The 14,064-nt window shown below is 39.2% G+C and overlaps 1 protein-coding gene across 1 annotated transcript; it reads left to right on the forward strand.

Annotated features, from left to right (window-relative positions):
• The first annotated feature begins 11,898 nt into the window (after positions 1–11,898).
• LOC116911759 (olfactory receptor 6N1-like) lies at positions 11,899–12,843 on the forward strand. The gene has a single exon (XM_032915753.1). The coding sequence runs from the start codon at positions 11,899–11,901 to the stop codon at positions 12,841–12,843; it is 945 nt and encodes a 314-aa protein (XP_032771644.1).
• Positions 12,844–14,064: the final 1,221 nt, after the last annotated feature.

A 14,064-nucleotide genomic window follows, 5' to 3' on the forward strand; every position in this document is an offset into this window, starting at 1 on the left:
GAGCTCTGGTTGGTAGGTATTGCTGTTCTTATGGGGTTGCAAACCCCTTCAGCTCCTTCAATCCTTTCTCTAACTCCCCCAATGGGGAACCCCAGTTCTCAGTTCAGTAGTTGGTTGCCAGCATTCCCCTCTGTATTTGTCATTCTTTGGCAGAACTCTCAGAAGACAGCGCTATCAGGCTCTTGTCAGCATACACTTCTTGGAATCAGCTGTATGTGTATGGACTGGATCCCTGGGTTGAGCAGTTTCTGGATGGCCTTTCCTTCAGTCTCTGCTACAGACTTTGTCTCCGTATTTCCTCCTATTAATATTTTTGTTCCCCATTCTAAGAAGGACTGAAGCATCTGCAATTTGGTGCTCCTTCTTTTTGAGTTTCGTGTGGTCTGTGAATTGTATCATTGGGTAATCCAAGCTTTTGGCCTAATATCCTCTTATCAGTGAGTGCATAACATATGTCTTGTATTGTGATTGGGCAACCTCACACAGGAAGATATTTTCTAGTTCTGTCTATTTGGCTATGAATTTCACGAAGTCATCATTTTTGATAGCTGAGTAGTATTCCCCTGTGTAAATGTATCACATTTTCTGTATCCATTGCTCTGTTGAGGGACATCTGGGTTATTTCAAGCTTCTGGCTATTATAAATAAGGCTGCTATGAACATAGTGGAACATGTATCCTTGTTATATGTTGTAGCATCTTTTGGGTATATGCCCAGGAGTGGTATAGCTGGCCCTCAGGTAGTACTATGCCCAATTTTCTAAGGAACCTCCAAACTGATTTCCAGCTTGCAATCCCACCAACAATGGGGGAGTGGTCCACTTTCTCCACATCCTCGCCAACATCTGCTGTCACCTGTGTTTTTGATCTTAGCCATTCTGACTAGTGTGAGGTGGAATCTCAGGGTTGTTTTGATTTGCATTTCCCTATGACTACAGATGTTGAACATTTCTTTAGGCGCTTCTCAGACATTTGATATTCCTCAGCTGAGAATTCTTTGTTTAGCTCTGTAGCCCATTATTTAATAGGGTTATTTGATTCTCTGGAGTCTAACTTCTTGAACTCTTTGTATATATTGCATATTAGCCCTCTATTGGATGTAGAATTGGTAAAGATCTTTTCCTAATCTGGTGGTTGCCATTTTGTCCTAATGACAGTATCCTTTGCCTTACAGAAGCTTTGCAATTTTATGAAGTACCATTTGTCAGTTCTTTATCTTAGTGCATAAACCATTGGTGTTCTCTTCAGGAAATTTTCCCCAGTGCCCATGTATTTGAGGCTCTTCCCTACTTTTTCTTCCATTTGTTTGTGTATCCGGTTTTATGTGGAGGTCCTTGATCCACTTGGACTTGAGCTTTGTACAGGGCGATAAGAATGTATCGATTTGCATTTTTTCTACCTGCTGACCTCCAGTTGAATCAGTACCATTTTCGAAAATGCTATCTTTTTTCCACTGGGTGATTTTAACTTCTTTGTCAAAGGTCATGTTACCATGGTGTGTGGGTTTATTTCTGGGTCTTCCGTTCTATTCCATTGATCTATCTGCCTGTGTCTGTACCAGTACCATACAGTTTTTAATCACCATTACTCTATAATAAAGCTTGAGGTCAGGAACGTTGATTCCCCCAGAAGTTCTTTTATTTTTGAGGACAGTTTTCGCTATCCTGCATTTTTTGTTATTTCAAATGAATTTGTAAATTTCTCTTTCTAACTCTCTGAAGAATTGGATTGGTATTTTGATGGGGATTGCATTGAATCTGTAGATCTCTTTTGGTAAAATGGCCATTTTTACAATATTAATCCTGCCAATCCATGAGCATGGGAGATCTTTCCATCTTCTGAGATCTTCTTCAATTTCTTTCTTCAGAGACTTTAAGTTCTTGTCATACAGATTTTTCACTTGCTTTGTTAGAGTCACCCCATGGTCATTTATATTATTTGTGGCCATTATGAAGGGTGTCGTTTCCCTAATTTCTTTCTCAACCTGTTTATCCTTTAGTAGGGGAAGTCTATTGATTTGTTTTGGAGGGGGAAGGATTAGGGGACTGATGGACAGGAAACCAGGAAAGGGAATAACATTTGATATGTAAATAAGAAATACCCAATTTAAAAAATGGAAAAATTAAATAAGTAAATTAAAAAAAATTATATTCAGCCACTTCGCTGGAGTTGTTTATCAGGTTTTGTAGTTCTCTGGTGGAACTTTTGGGGTCACTTAAGTATACTATCACATAATATGCAAATAGTGATATTTAGACTTCTTCCTTTACTATTTGTATTCCTTTGACTTCCTTTTGTTGTCTAAATGCTCTGGCTAGGAATTTGAGTTCTATATTGAATAGGTAGGGAGAGAGGTCAATCTTGTCTAGTTCTGATTTTAATGGGATTGCTTCAAGTTTCTTTCCATTTAGTTTGATGTTGGCTACTGGTTTACTGTATATGGCTCTGTTACTATGTTTAGGTATGGGCCTTGGATTCTTGTTCTTTCCAAGACTTTTACCTTGAAGGGGTGTTGAATTTTGTCAAATGCTTTCTCAGCATCCAATGAGATGATGATGTGGTTTGTTTACATAGTGGATCACATTGATGGATTTCCTTATATTGAACCATTCCTGTATCCCTGGGATGAAGCCTACTTGATCATGATGGATGATCACTTTGATGTGCTCTTGGATTTGGTTTGCGAGAATTTTATTGAGTATTTTTGTGTCGATATTCATAGGGGATATTGGTCTGAAGATCTCTTTCTTTGTTGGATCTTTGTATCGTTTAGGTTTAAGCATAATTGTGGTTTCATAGAAAGAATTGTGGAGTGTTCCTTCTGTTTCTACTTTGTGGACTAGTTTGGACAGTATTGGTATTAGGTTTTCTATGAAGGTCTGATAGAATTTTGAACTTTACCCATCTGGTTTGGGGCTTTTTTTTTTTTTTGGTTGTGAGACTTTTAATAACTGCTTTTATTTCTTTAGGAGATATGGGACTGTTTAGATTGTGTATCTCATCCTGATTTAACTTTGGTATCTGGTATCTGTCTAGAAAATTCTACATTTTCTCCAGATTTTCCAGTTTTGTTGATTATATGCTTTGTAGTAGGGTCTGATGATCTTGTAAATTCCCTCAGTTTTTGTTGTTATATCCCCCTTTTCATTTCTGATTTGTTAGTTTGAATACTCTTTCTGTGTCCAACTGTCCAATTGTTAGTCTGGCTAAGGGTTTATCTATCTTGTTGATTTTCTTAAAGAACTGGCTCCTGGGCTTGTTGATTCTTTGTATAGTCCTTTCTGTTTCTACTTGGTTGATTTCAACTCTGAGTTTAATTATTTCCTGCTGTCTTGCAGTTTCCAGGTCAGCGCTCTCTGGGAGGGAAAAACCAAAGGGAAGAAAAGGCTACTTGAGAAAAACCCTTAATAAAGCCTAATGTAGTAGTATGACTTAAACCAGGATAAGGTTTCCCACTTACTCCACAGTGAGCTGATTTCCATGTACGGAGACAAGAAAATTTGAGGCAATCTTGGTACATCTTCAAACAACTGAAAGACTGTCTTTATAGCAGTCAAGGCATAGCACTTCAAATCCAATGAGAAACTGTACTTTATCCAATCACAGAGTTTACCCATGCAAACGAATCCTTGTGTTTTCTGATAGACTCGAGCCTTTTTCTGGGGCATGAAGAGAGATGCTTTCTTTAGATCTAGTTCCAAGTAATTGTCATCATAGAAAGGCAAACATTTAGATGCCAGGCCAAAACAATTATCAAGCATTACATGGACCTGGACAAAGCAGAAGGACAGGTAAAGGATAGGTCATATGCAGGGCAATGTGTTCCATATGATACTGTAATGTTACACATTTGTCCCGAACTAGAAAAGGTACAACATGAAGAGAAAAACCTAGTGCAAATTATGGATTTGGCTGATAAAGACACATCAATATGTTCATATAGCAAATGTCTCACTGTTTGGGAGATGCTGGTAGTGAGGGAGGCAGTACATGTGTTGGAAGAGTATATATGTAGAGTATATATGGAAACTATAATTTAGACACTATTCATTCATTTAAAATTTTCTTTCTCCCATCTATCACCTATCATCTATTTATCTATCATCTCTCTCTCTCTCTTTCTCTGTACGTGTGTGTGTGTGTGCATATGTGTGTGTGTGCGTGTGTGTGTATAGGTACATGCATGCTCTGTGATCATATGGAGGTCAGTGGACAATTCTCCTGATACTTTACTGAATCAGCATAATTAACAGAGTTAATCGGGTCTGTGAGTAAGTGTTTTTATTCACTGAGTCATCTCTCTGGCCCTTGCACCATTTTCTATAAACTCCAAATGTCCACAAACAGTAAATCCAAATAAACAAAAATTAGCAGTATAGAATTTAAAGATAACTATTTTGTTGTTTGCAGTAAAACATAAAGTAGCTTTTTTATGATATTGAAATTTTGTGTGATTGCCCATGTGTTAAGTATTTCAGTACTGTGGGAAATACCACAGTAGAGAAGATGGAATCTTAATTGTAATTGAACTTATTTTCCATGCCAAGTTTTAAAGACTTCCCAGGCTGTGATCCTTCCATACAACTCATCAACACTGTATTGCATTTGCTGAACTGTCACAGACGAGATTTTCTTCCAGGAAGAACAGGGCATTAGGTCATCCTAGTCTCTTAACCCTGGCCAAACTGCAGTTCATATCGCTGAAGAGATTCAGATCTCCAAAGAGAGACAATCATGTCATGAGTCATGAGTATCTCCAATTTCTCCGAGATTTGACCTCTGTCATAGTTTAATAAATTCTACAAACCACCATGTATATACATAAATGGAGACTTCAAAGATTTTAGACATTTACTGAACTCATCTCTAACCCAATACTTCTAAGAGTTAGATATCATTCTTGTGTTTGGAATTAGATTTCTTTATGCTGCTAGGAGTAATAGAAGTCAGCAAAGGTAGGTTTGATTCCTGTAGTGGCTTACTGTATGTTCATTTAAGTTATTTTACGAAGACTTCCCATTGGTTTTACACTTATCTAATACTTTCACTTCACAAATTAGGCCAAAATAAATTGTGTAAAATGTTTTAAAATTGATCAAGTGTAGGATTAGAATTAAAACCTCAAAGTTTTGACAGAGCATTCTATGATATTATTAACTTGTGTATTTTAATTTTTAGTAGCACCTCAGAATCATAATAAACATCTAAGTGTACAGCCAAGTAGGGATGCAAAGACAGGTGATTATTGAAACTTTTGTTGAAGTAAAAATGACGAGCTTTCTTTTCATAAATATGGGAACTTTTAACATATTCTAAAAGAGCAGGAAAGAAGACAAAAAGATTTCAGTTGCTTGAGTCACATGTTATATCTCTCTCTCTCTCCACCCCACCCCTCCATGTATGCATGTGTGTAATCAAGAGTCAACCTACAGGACTTGATTTGACTCTTTTGTTGCTGGCACCTTGATATTAGGATGGGATTGTTATCATACTTATTTTATATTCCATCTTATTTATCATAGTTTAGAAGAAGAGTTCAAGATACCACGAAGGTCGTGGAGTCCCATCACTTTCATCTATTAAAGGTTGAGTCCAGGGGTGGTTTGTGGTTCACTTTATACTAGAGATAGCTAATGGCAAATTCTGGATGCAAACTCTGGCCTGGCTGTCAGTCTAAGCCACATTATTACCTCCAATGGGTATGAAAAACAAATAAATGATTTAGGGAACATCCCCGACACAGCCAAGGAAAGGGACTCCTACAAAGACAACCTAAAATAGCTTCTTTGACATTTTGGTCTCTGTTCCCGTGATCCTAATTAGGACTAATTGGAGGAAGCAAAAGGAAGTGTCCCCAAAGCTTTCTACTGTGTAACTCCTTCACTGGTGGTCTCTGAAGAGAAAATGCTGATAATTACTGAAGTTGAAGGCCTGCGTCATTAATTGGGCATAGGCTTCCTCCTGGGAACTATTCCCTTGCTCTGACTTCTGACTTCCTCAGTTTAATTAAGCAACTCATTTGTTTTCTCATTAGCAAACTTGTTAGTGTTGCACACTGTTCCCCTGAGTTGCTCTGAAGAAAAGTTTTGTGAGAGGATTTCTGAAGCTGCTTAAGGTCCATCCCTTCCACTTCCCTGCGAGAGACGTGCTCCAACAGGATGTGTTATATCAGTAGCCAACAGTAGGGGTTAAAGTTCCTTGTCTTGAAAACAGGATATGGAAACAAATGGCTGGGCTGGCTAAAGATAGGGATGATCAAGGCAACTGCTTAAGATCTACTGAAAAAGGAGAATAGTGAATTGGCTAAGATCAAGTGTGAATGGTTGCTTTAAACACTCAGCTCAAATAGTTTCATGATCCTTACATGTATTAGCAAGCTTTTGAGCAGAGAGGCACATGCATTCTGGTATCTCCTTTCCATGTCTAGGACCTCTATAGTTCCTGAGCATCATTGTTGCTGCTTATGTTTTGCTCACCAACACTTATTTTAGTGGCACTTCAGTGAAACAAGACAGGTCCTGATACACATACATCACTCTTCATCAAAGACACAACAGAGTCTTACCTATACTAGACACTGACTAACCTAGCAGAATTTTTAACTAAGGTTAGATGAAATGATATTTGTAATGGTCCATTTTTTAAATCCCACTTAGACCAGTCACTATGAATTTAACCAGAATCTATGTATTTATAACCATCAACTTTGCAGTTGGAGGGAAATATTCATTTTTATGGGATAGGAACAATTGTACTCACCAGGACACAGAGCCTTAGAAAGATCCCATAATTATTATAAGATTAGAGAGGAATGATGCCTCTTGTGGTAATGGGCTGGTTATGAGAGTGGGAGAAGGATATCCTGGATAGAATATAGAAAGACAGGAGTGAGATCCACAGTGAGGAGCATAGATAAGTGTGGTCTTTAAAAACACTGGATTCGGAAGATGCAGAGCCCATCAACTTCTACATCCTCTGACCATTACCACTGAGGATTCAGTCAGTGCCATTGTCTAGACCTGAGGCCACATACCTAAGGTCTTAGTCTCGCTGACTCTTTCTCTGATAACAATGAGTTATGTTTTTTTTTTATCAAAATGTGACTAGGTAGGCATGTGTCCTGTTTTCCTGCATTGCTGCATATCCTTAGCAAGATGTGAACCCATCTGTCCTACATAAAACTAAGATAAAACTCCCCAGAAAATACTAACTTCCTGAACTTTAAAAAGACAAATGAACAAATCACATATGAAGGAACACATATGGACATTATAAATATGAAGTGAAAACATACAAGAATAGAAATTAGAAGTTGGACCTTAAAGACTCCTTCCTACTTTATGCCCACCTGGTTTCCTCAGCACTTTCTCCTCTAAGATGACTTCCTCCACCTCCATCACTTTTCTGATGATTGAACTGAAAACCAAGGAGGGAATATAAAATTCTAAGGATGCACAGCTCCTTAGTTAGAACTTGGCAGAGACAGACTACTCTGTGAGTCTTGCATACTCTTATAAAATTAATTTATATTTGGTCAATAATAGTTTTAATTTCTGTATTATGCCAGGAGATGTCCACTTGTTTTTTATAAAAGTTTATTTCATTTGTTTGTGTGCTTGTTTGTTTGTGTATACGTGTGTTTGTGCATGGGTGCACATGGGGAAGTGCATGATCCTTGTACATGTGCATCTGAGTACATCTAGAAATCAAAGAAAAAAGTTCACAAGTTGGTTATCTCCTGTCAGGTAAGGCTTGGCGACAGGATTCGTGTTTTCAGTCTTAGTGGCAGAGGCTAACACTCACTGATCCACCCATCTAGCCTACTGTCCAGTTTTACACTCCTTTACACATTCTTTCTAAGAAGAGACCATGACAATTATTAAAAGTAAATATGGAAGGAATTCTGGGCTGAACTTCATTATACAAAGAGACACACATTCACACACACGCACACACATTCATCCTCAGATTCATTTTGGCAATCTCAGCCGCTCGATTGCAACATTCTTGCCTCTTTCATTCCCTGCAAAACATGTTCTGGGTGTGGATGTCTTTTCAGACTCTTTCCAGTTTAAGAAAGTTTGGTTCTGTGATTGCAACACAGTTTTGAACTTACGACCTTAAATGTGCCAGGCAAGCACTCTGCCTTCTGAGTTCTCTTCCCATCTCCACTCTGCTTTCAAAAGGAAAACACCTGAGGCGGGTCCAGAAGGGTATTTTCTGACTATGGCAAAGAGAGGAAAATAGGTCTTCATGTATTTAGATTTTTTCTCCTTTTAGTTCTAAAATTCTGAGCAAAGAAGGCCTTCTCTGAAGTATATTTCCTTATCCATAAAACCTAATAATGAATTTAAACTAAAGATTAAATGAATAAAGCATACAAAGTAACTGACTGTGATGTGGGCACTTAAAAGGGTTTCTATCTGGTAACAGACCCCATTCTTCCAGACGCGTGACAGATGGTGCTTAGAAATGGGATTTCCACACCATTTTCCATGGTTTTATCATTATTTCTAATAGTTTTTCTCCTTAATATCTTTGAATTTGTCACTTCCCCCCTTTGATGCTTGTCTTTCCCTCTTGTGAAATGAGGACAGTAGATAAGCTGAGAGAATTCTTGTGTTAAAGTATTTGATACATGTAAAACACACGGGGAAATAAATGTCTATGTGAGAGAGACACTGAAACCTTTTACATACAAATTCCACAATGGAGGTTCTTGCCTCGTTTTTACATGATTCACATTTATCATGTGCAGGTCAGTCAAACTGGTAATAATTCAACTCAGCCATTGCCTTTGAACCAAGGTGTTCAATGACACCTTGGAGCATCCTGTCATTCTTCTTGCCTATGTGAAATGGCTACCATAACTTTGTCTTTGTGTCTTCCTAGTTGCAGTTAGCTCAAACCATCTATATTAAGAAGTAGTTGGGAGGAGAACAGAACATTACCCCAAGAGCACCTTGGTGATACCTAAAAGAAATGCTGACCATCTCTGGAGCAAATTAATCCATTTTTCAGGGGCTATACTTGATCATGAGGCCAGAAAACCTAAAGTCTTCCTATGGAGTGTTCAGCAATCCCCCAACAATGCAAGCAAATGTGTGCTCATTATTGATTGGTAGAGCAGGACACAATGCCGTCACACGTAGGTGAATGTTTAAGGTGAGCGCAACTGTTCCAGTAGATGATATAACTATCATTTTTACTAATCAAAGCAATTCACAGGACATAATATGAGTGTTTCTCCAACTCCCAAACCTAGTTTCCCCCTTTCTGTGCTTTGACCCACACCATATTCATCAAAAAGAGATTAACTGTGTTTTTACAACTTGAAAGCAAACTAATGTAAGTGTTTTTTATACGTTCTGGAAGTTTTTTCCATATCATTCCTGGAAGCATGTTCTCATTTTGTTAAAAAAGATCATTTTTTTTCTTTAACTAGCCCCCTGCTGAGGAGCTCCTGAGTTGCTTCTGATCTCTTATACTTACAAATAAGACTAAACAGAAATATATTTGTATGCGTATATATGTATTCGCAGACACACATGAACATATGCAAGATGAATTCCATGAAGTAGAATAACCTGGGTTCACCTGGTCTTTGGGAAAATGAGTATTATTTTATATTCCTATAAGGAATTGAAAATACCTGCTCAATTGACACCTTCCCAATCACATATGTTTGTAAACTTCCAGATCTTGGTCAACGGGAAAAAAAATTGAAGAAATATCACAATGTCGTTTCCAATAGAACACACCCTATCTTGAGTTGGTTTCATACTATTTCACATGTTTACATATTCTTGTTTTATTTAAGTCTCCATTTAAAGTTCATGTTTCATAATACAAGTTAAACTTTTTGAGGAAACACTGTTCTTTATACCATCTTTCCATGAGTACAAGGTATGAAATACAGAAAGTGGTTCATATACATTTGATTAAAGAGTATAGACTCATTCCGATGGTACTTATCACCACAGATTATTAATATGCATATTATATCACTTTATTGGTTTACATTTTTGCCTTTAGGAAATAATACTATGAACAAATATGCTGATAAAAAGGATATTTCGAGGGCAATTTGTTGTAAATATGTCGCCTGTCTGGGGAATATGTTTCTCTAACTGGGCTGCCTTGCCTGGCCTCAGTAGGAGAGGATGTGCCTAGCCCTGAAAGATTTGATGTGCCCTAGTTTGGATGCTACTGAACAGTGGGGGAGGAGCTCCACCCTCTAGAGGAGAAGGAGAGCAGGAGACAGGAGTAAGCATTGCTTGAGGTGGGGGACCTGAAGTAGTGGGGACGGTGTTGGAATGTAAAGTAAATAATAATAATAATAATGAGAGATAAAGGCACCAAAGGGGAAGGAAGATTCTCTGTAAAATTATTTTAAACAATTGTTCATCTATTCCTTTGAAATTATTTCCCAGAGCATTACTATTTATTAGTTGTCTCTTACTGAAGTATGGATTTCATGACAAAGGCATTAACCCTGGTAGCAAGATGAAGAGAAATTATCTGAGGAATAGAACTGGTTTGTTTCACTTCTCTCTGCCCAACGGCTTGCTCCAGAGGGATTCTGAGAGCTCATCAGACTCACAGCTCCAGGGAACACATAACAAGGAGCCCCTGAGAAAGCAGCCTTTCTAGGATCATTTCATATAAGTAGACAGAGATAGGAATTGGTGTAAGGCTATAGGTACTAATGCCACCAAATGGTCAGGTAATAGATGAAGGTGGAAGAGTGTAGATTACCAGAAAGGAATTAGGCAATCGCTTTGATTTTGACCTTTGCTGGTGAGTGCTCTTGGGTTATGGAAGGAAAACTCAAGCAGCATTGGTTTTGATGCCCATAAAACTCACAATCATTTCCCAATAACCTAGGCAAATTAGAATTCCTAACAGTTTTAGAAACCAACAGCCAAATCTTGTTCCTCTTCTTCATTTTAGGGAAAAGGAAGTTGGTTAAATAAAATAAAAACAAAAACCCTAGTTCAGAGTATACAGCTGCAGTGTATCAGAGCGAGGGCATGCAGCCAGTTTGGGGCTGCTGCAAAGTCTTTCCTGCCTGGTGATTCTGACTCATGCTTTTCTTCTTTGAAAATTCATGTCATCTGTCTCTCACGAAGATCAACTTTCAGAAGGTATGGTATGAATGTTGGGTGAACAATCAGTAGATATGGTGTGCCTGAGAGTGAATAATCATTAGATATCATGGATATGAGAGTGAATAATTAGGATGTTGTGGGGCTGAAGTGAGTAATCATAGGATATCATGGGCCTGATGGTGAATAATCACTGTATTTCATGGGCATGATATTTTAGGGACTAATCTTAGAGTGTCTGCATCATTATCGTGCACAGATCACCTAATCTTTCCCTATCAGAATAGTCAAGGAAGAGTAAGACTTTCTTAAAAAGGTAACTGTTACTACATTTAGATGTCAAAACTTCCTGTAGAACAGTTTTGACACTACTCCTAGTTATTTTATTATTGTAAACCAGACGCAGAGTCCCCAGGAGACATGGAGGTCATAGGAGAGATTGGAGTAGAAAAGTTCCCTTTCCATTTACTGATAATGGGATAAGGGAGAACTGGGTTGGTGGACTCTCAAGAGTTCAGTACTAGAATATGCACAAGGATAAACCAGGAGTCTTCATTTCTAGTTCCAGCCCAGCCACCTACTGATGTTATGGCATTCAGCCAATCGTTTCACTTTGCTGGGGGAGGGAGGAGACTGCAGTTCTATTATCATATAATAGGGATTTCATTAGATAATGTCAAAACTCAGCCATATTCACAGCTTTGTTCTTGGCCCTAGGAATAATTCATGAAGAGATGGTGGTTCTGGAAGTAGTTCGTCTTGGACCTTAACTCCCCCTCCTCCTGGGAATGATGGATCATGTCAACTACACCTGGTCCCGGACTTTCATCCTTGCTGGTTTCACTACCTCGGGCACCCTCCGACCCCTTGCCTTCCTGGGGACCCTGTGCATCTATCTCCTCACACTTGCAGGGAACTTGTTCATCATTGTCTTGGTTCAGTCAGATTCGGGGCTGTCCACTCCCATGTACTTCTTTATCAGTGTCCTCTCCTTCCTGGAAATCTGGTATGTCAGCACCACAGTGCCCACCTTGCTTCATACCCTGCTCCATGGGCATTCACCCATTCCATCGGCTGCGTGCTTCACCCAGCTGTATGTCTTCCACTCCTTAGGCATGACTGAGTGCTACCTGTTAGGTGTCATGGCTCTGGACCGCTACCTTGCTATCTGTCGCCCGCTGCACTACCATTCTCTCATGAGCAGACAGGTACAGCTGTGGCTTGCAGGTGCCACTTGGGTGGCTGGCTTTTCAGCCGCCCTGGTGCCTGCAGGTCTCACTGCCAGTTTACCGTATTGCTTGAAAGAGATAGCCCATTACTTTTGTGACCTGGCACCACTAATGCGGTTGGCATGTGTGGGCTCAAGCTGGCATGCTCAGGTTCATGGGGCAGTGATTGGTGTGGCCACTGGATGTAATTTTCTCCTCATCTTGGGACTCTATGGGAATATTCTCACAGCTGTCCTGAAGCTGCCTTCAGCTGCCAGTCGAGCCAAAGCCTTCTCCACATGTTCCTCCCACATGACAGTAGTTGCACTGTTCTATGCTTCTGCTTTTACTGTGTATGTGGGTTCACCTCAGAGCAGACCTGAGGGCACTGACAAGCTTATTGCTTTAGTGTATGCCCTCCTGACTCCATTCCTCAACCCCATCATCTATTCCCTTCGCAACAGAGAGGTGAAGGAGGCTGTGAAGAGGGTCAGTGACAAGATCAGGACTTCGTTGAGGGACACCTAATTAGCTCTTCTGGCATTACCCACATTCTGGGTAAACGCGAGAACAAATGCCTTGTTAATCTTTTTGCAGGATCAAAATAAATGCCAATAAGAGTACCACCCAGTTGAGCACTTACTATGCTGCACAACTCACTCTCTTAGACAGAGTAATCAGAGGTAAAGCAGAGTGAGGGAAAGGCTTTTTTTTTTCTCTGAATGCTTTTCAACATTATGATGAAGAAATGTCACAGCAGATTAAAAACCGGCATGGAAAAATGTTTTATTTAATTTGTGACTTTGATAATTGTCTGTCTTTCTATCTATCTGTCTATCTATCTGTCTGTCTGTCTATCTATCTATCTATCTATCTATCTATCTATCTATCTATCTATCTATCTATCTATCTGCCTGGTCACTTGTCTCTGCCAAGGTTTTAGTTTTATCTTTTTAATTATCAGACCATCCCTAGGTGGATATCTTATGGCTCACAATTTATACATCTCTAAAGTGTGGGGGATGGAGTAAACCATGCCAGCCATTGCTGCACTGAAATGAAAAGTCCACCCTAAGGTAGCAGCGAACTCTGATTTCAACACATGATCCCAACAGAGTTTAAAAGATAGAAAACATGGGTGACAGAAACTATCCTGTGGCAACATGTGTGGAGTTTCATGAAGAGTGGACTACAGCTCCCAGCTGGTAGAGACCCATAATCAGGCTTCATGGGAAAGGGAAATGCCTTGCAAATCTGCAGTTTCGCATTCCATTGTCTGCTCAATGCATAACACTCCTGTTGCCTTTAACCTCTAAGCTTTAGAGATTTGTGAATTCTGAGTCACCTAATACACAATTAGGGATTGTCTGGTAACTGGGATAACAAAATTAAAACCTTTGCAGAGCCTAGGACCTGGGAGAAGTGTGTTACTTTTTTCATTCTTATGTATGTCCCACTACAAAATAAAATCATTTAGAATTTTTTGATGCTCCTCACATCGGGATTGTTAATTATTGGTATGTATACACAGGTGTGTCTATTTGTGCTGTATGGTGTGTGTGTGTGTGTGTGTGTGTGTGTGTTGTTTGTGTTGTGTAGTATTTGTGTATGAGTGTGGTATGTGGTGTGTGTATATGTGATATATGTGTGTTGAGGTGTGTGGTGTGTGGTGTATGCTTATATTGTGTGAGTTTAATTGAGCCTGAATCCCAGCTTGGCTTGAGATATACTACATCTGCCTGTCTGACT

This window comes from Rattus rattus, chromosome 10, assembly GCF_011064425.1.
Source record: "Rattus rattus isolate New Zealand chromosome 10, Rrattus_CSIRO_v1, whole genome shotgun sequence".
NCBI classification, from domain to species: Eukaryota; Metazoa; Chordata; class Mammalia; order Rodentia; family Muridae; genus Rattus; species Rattus rattus.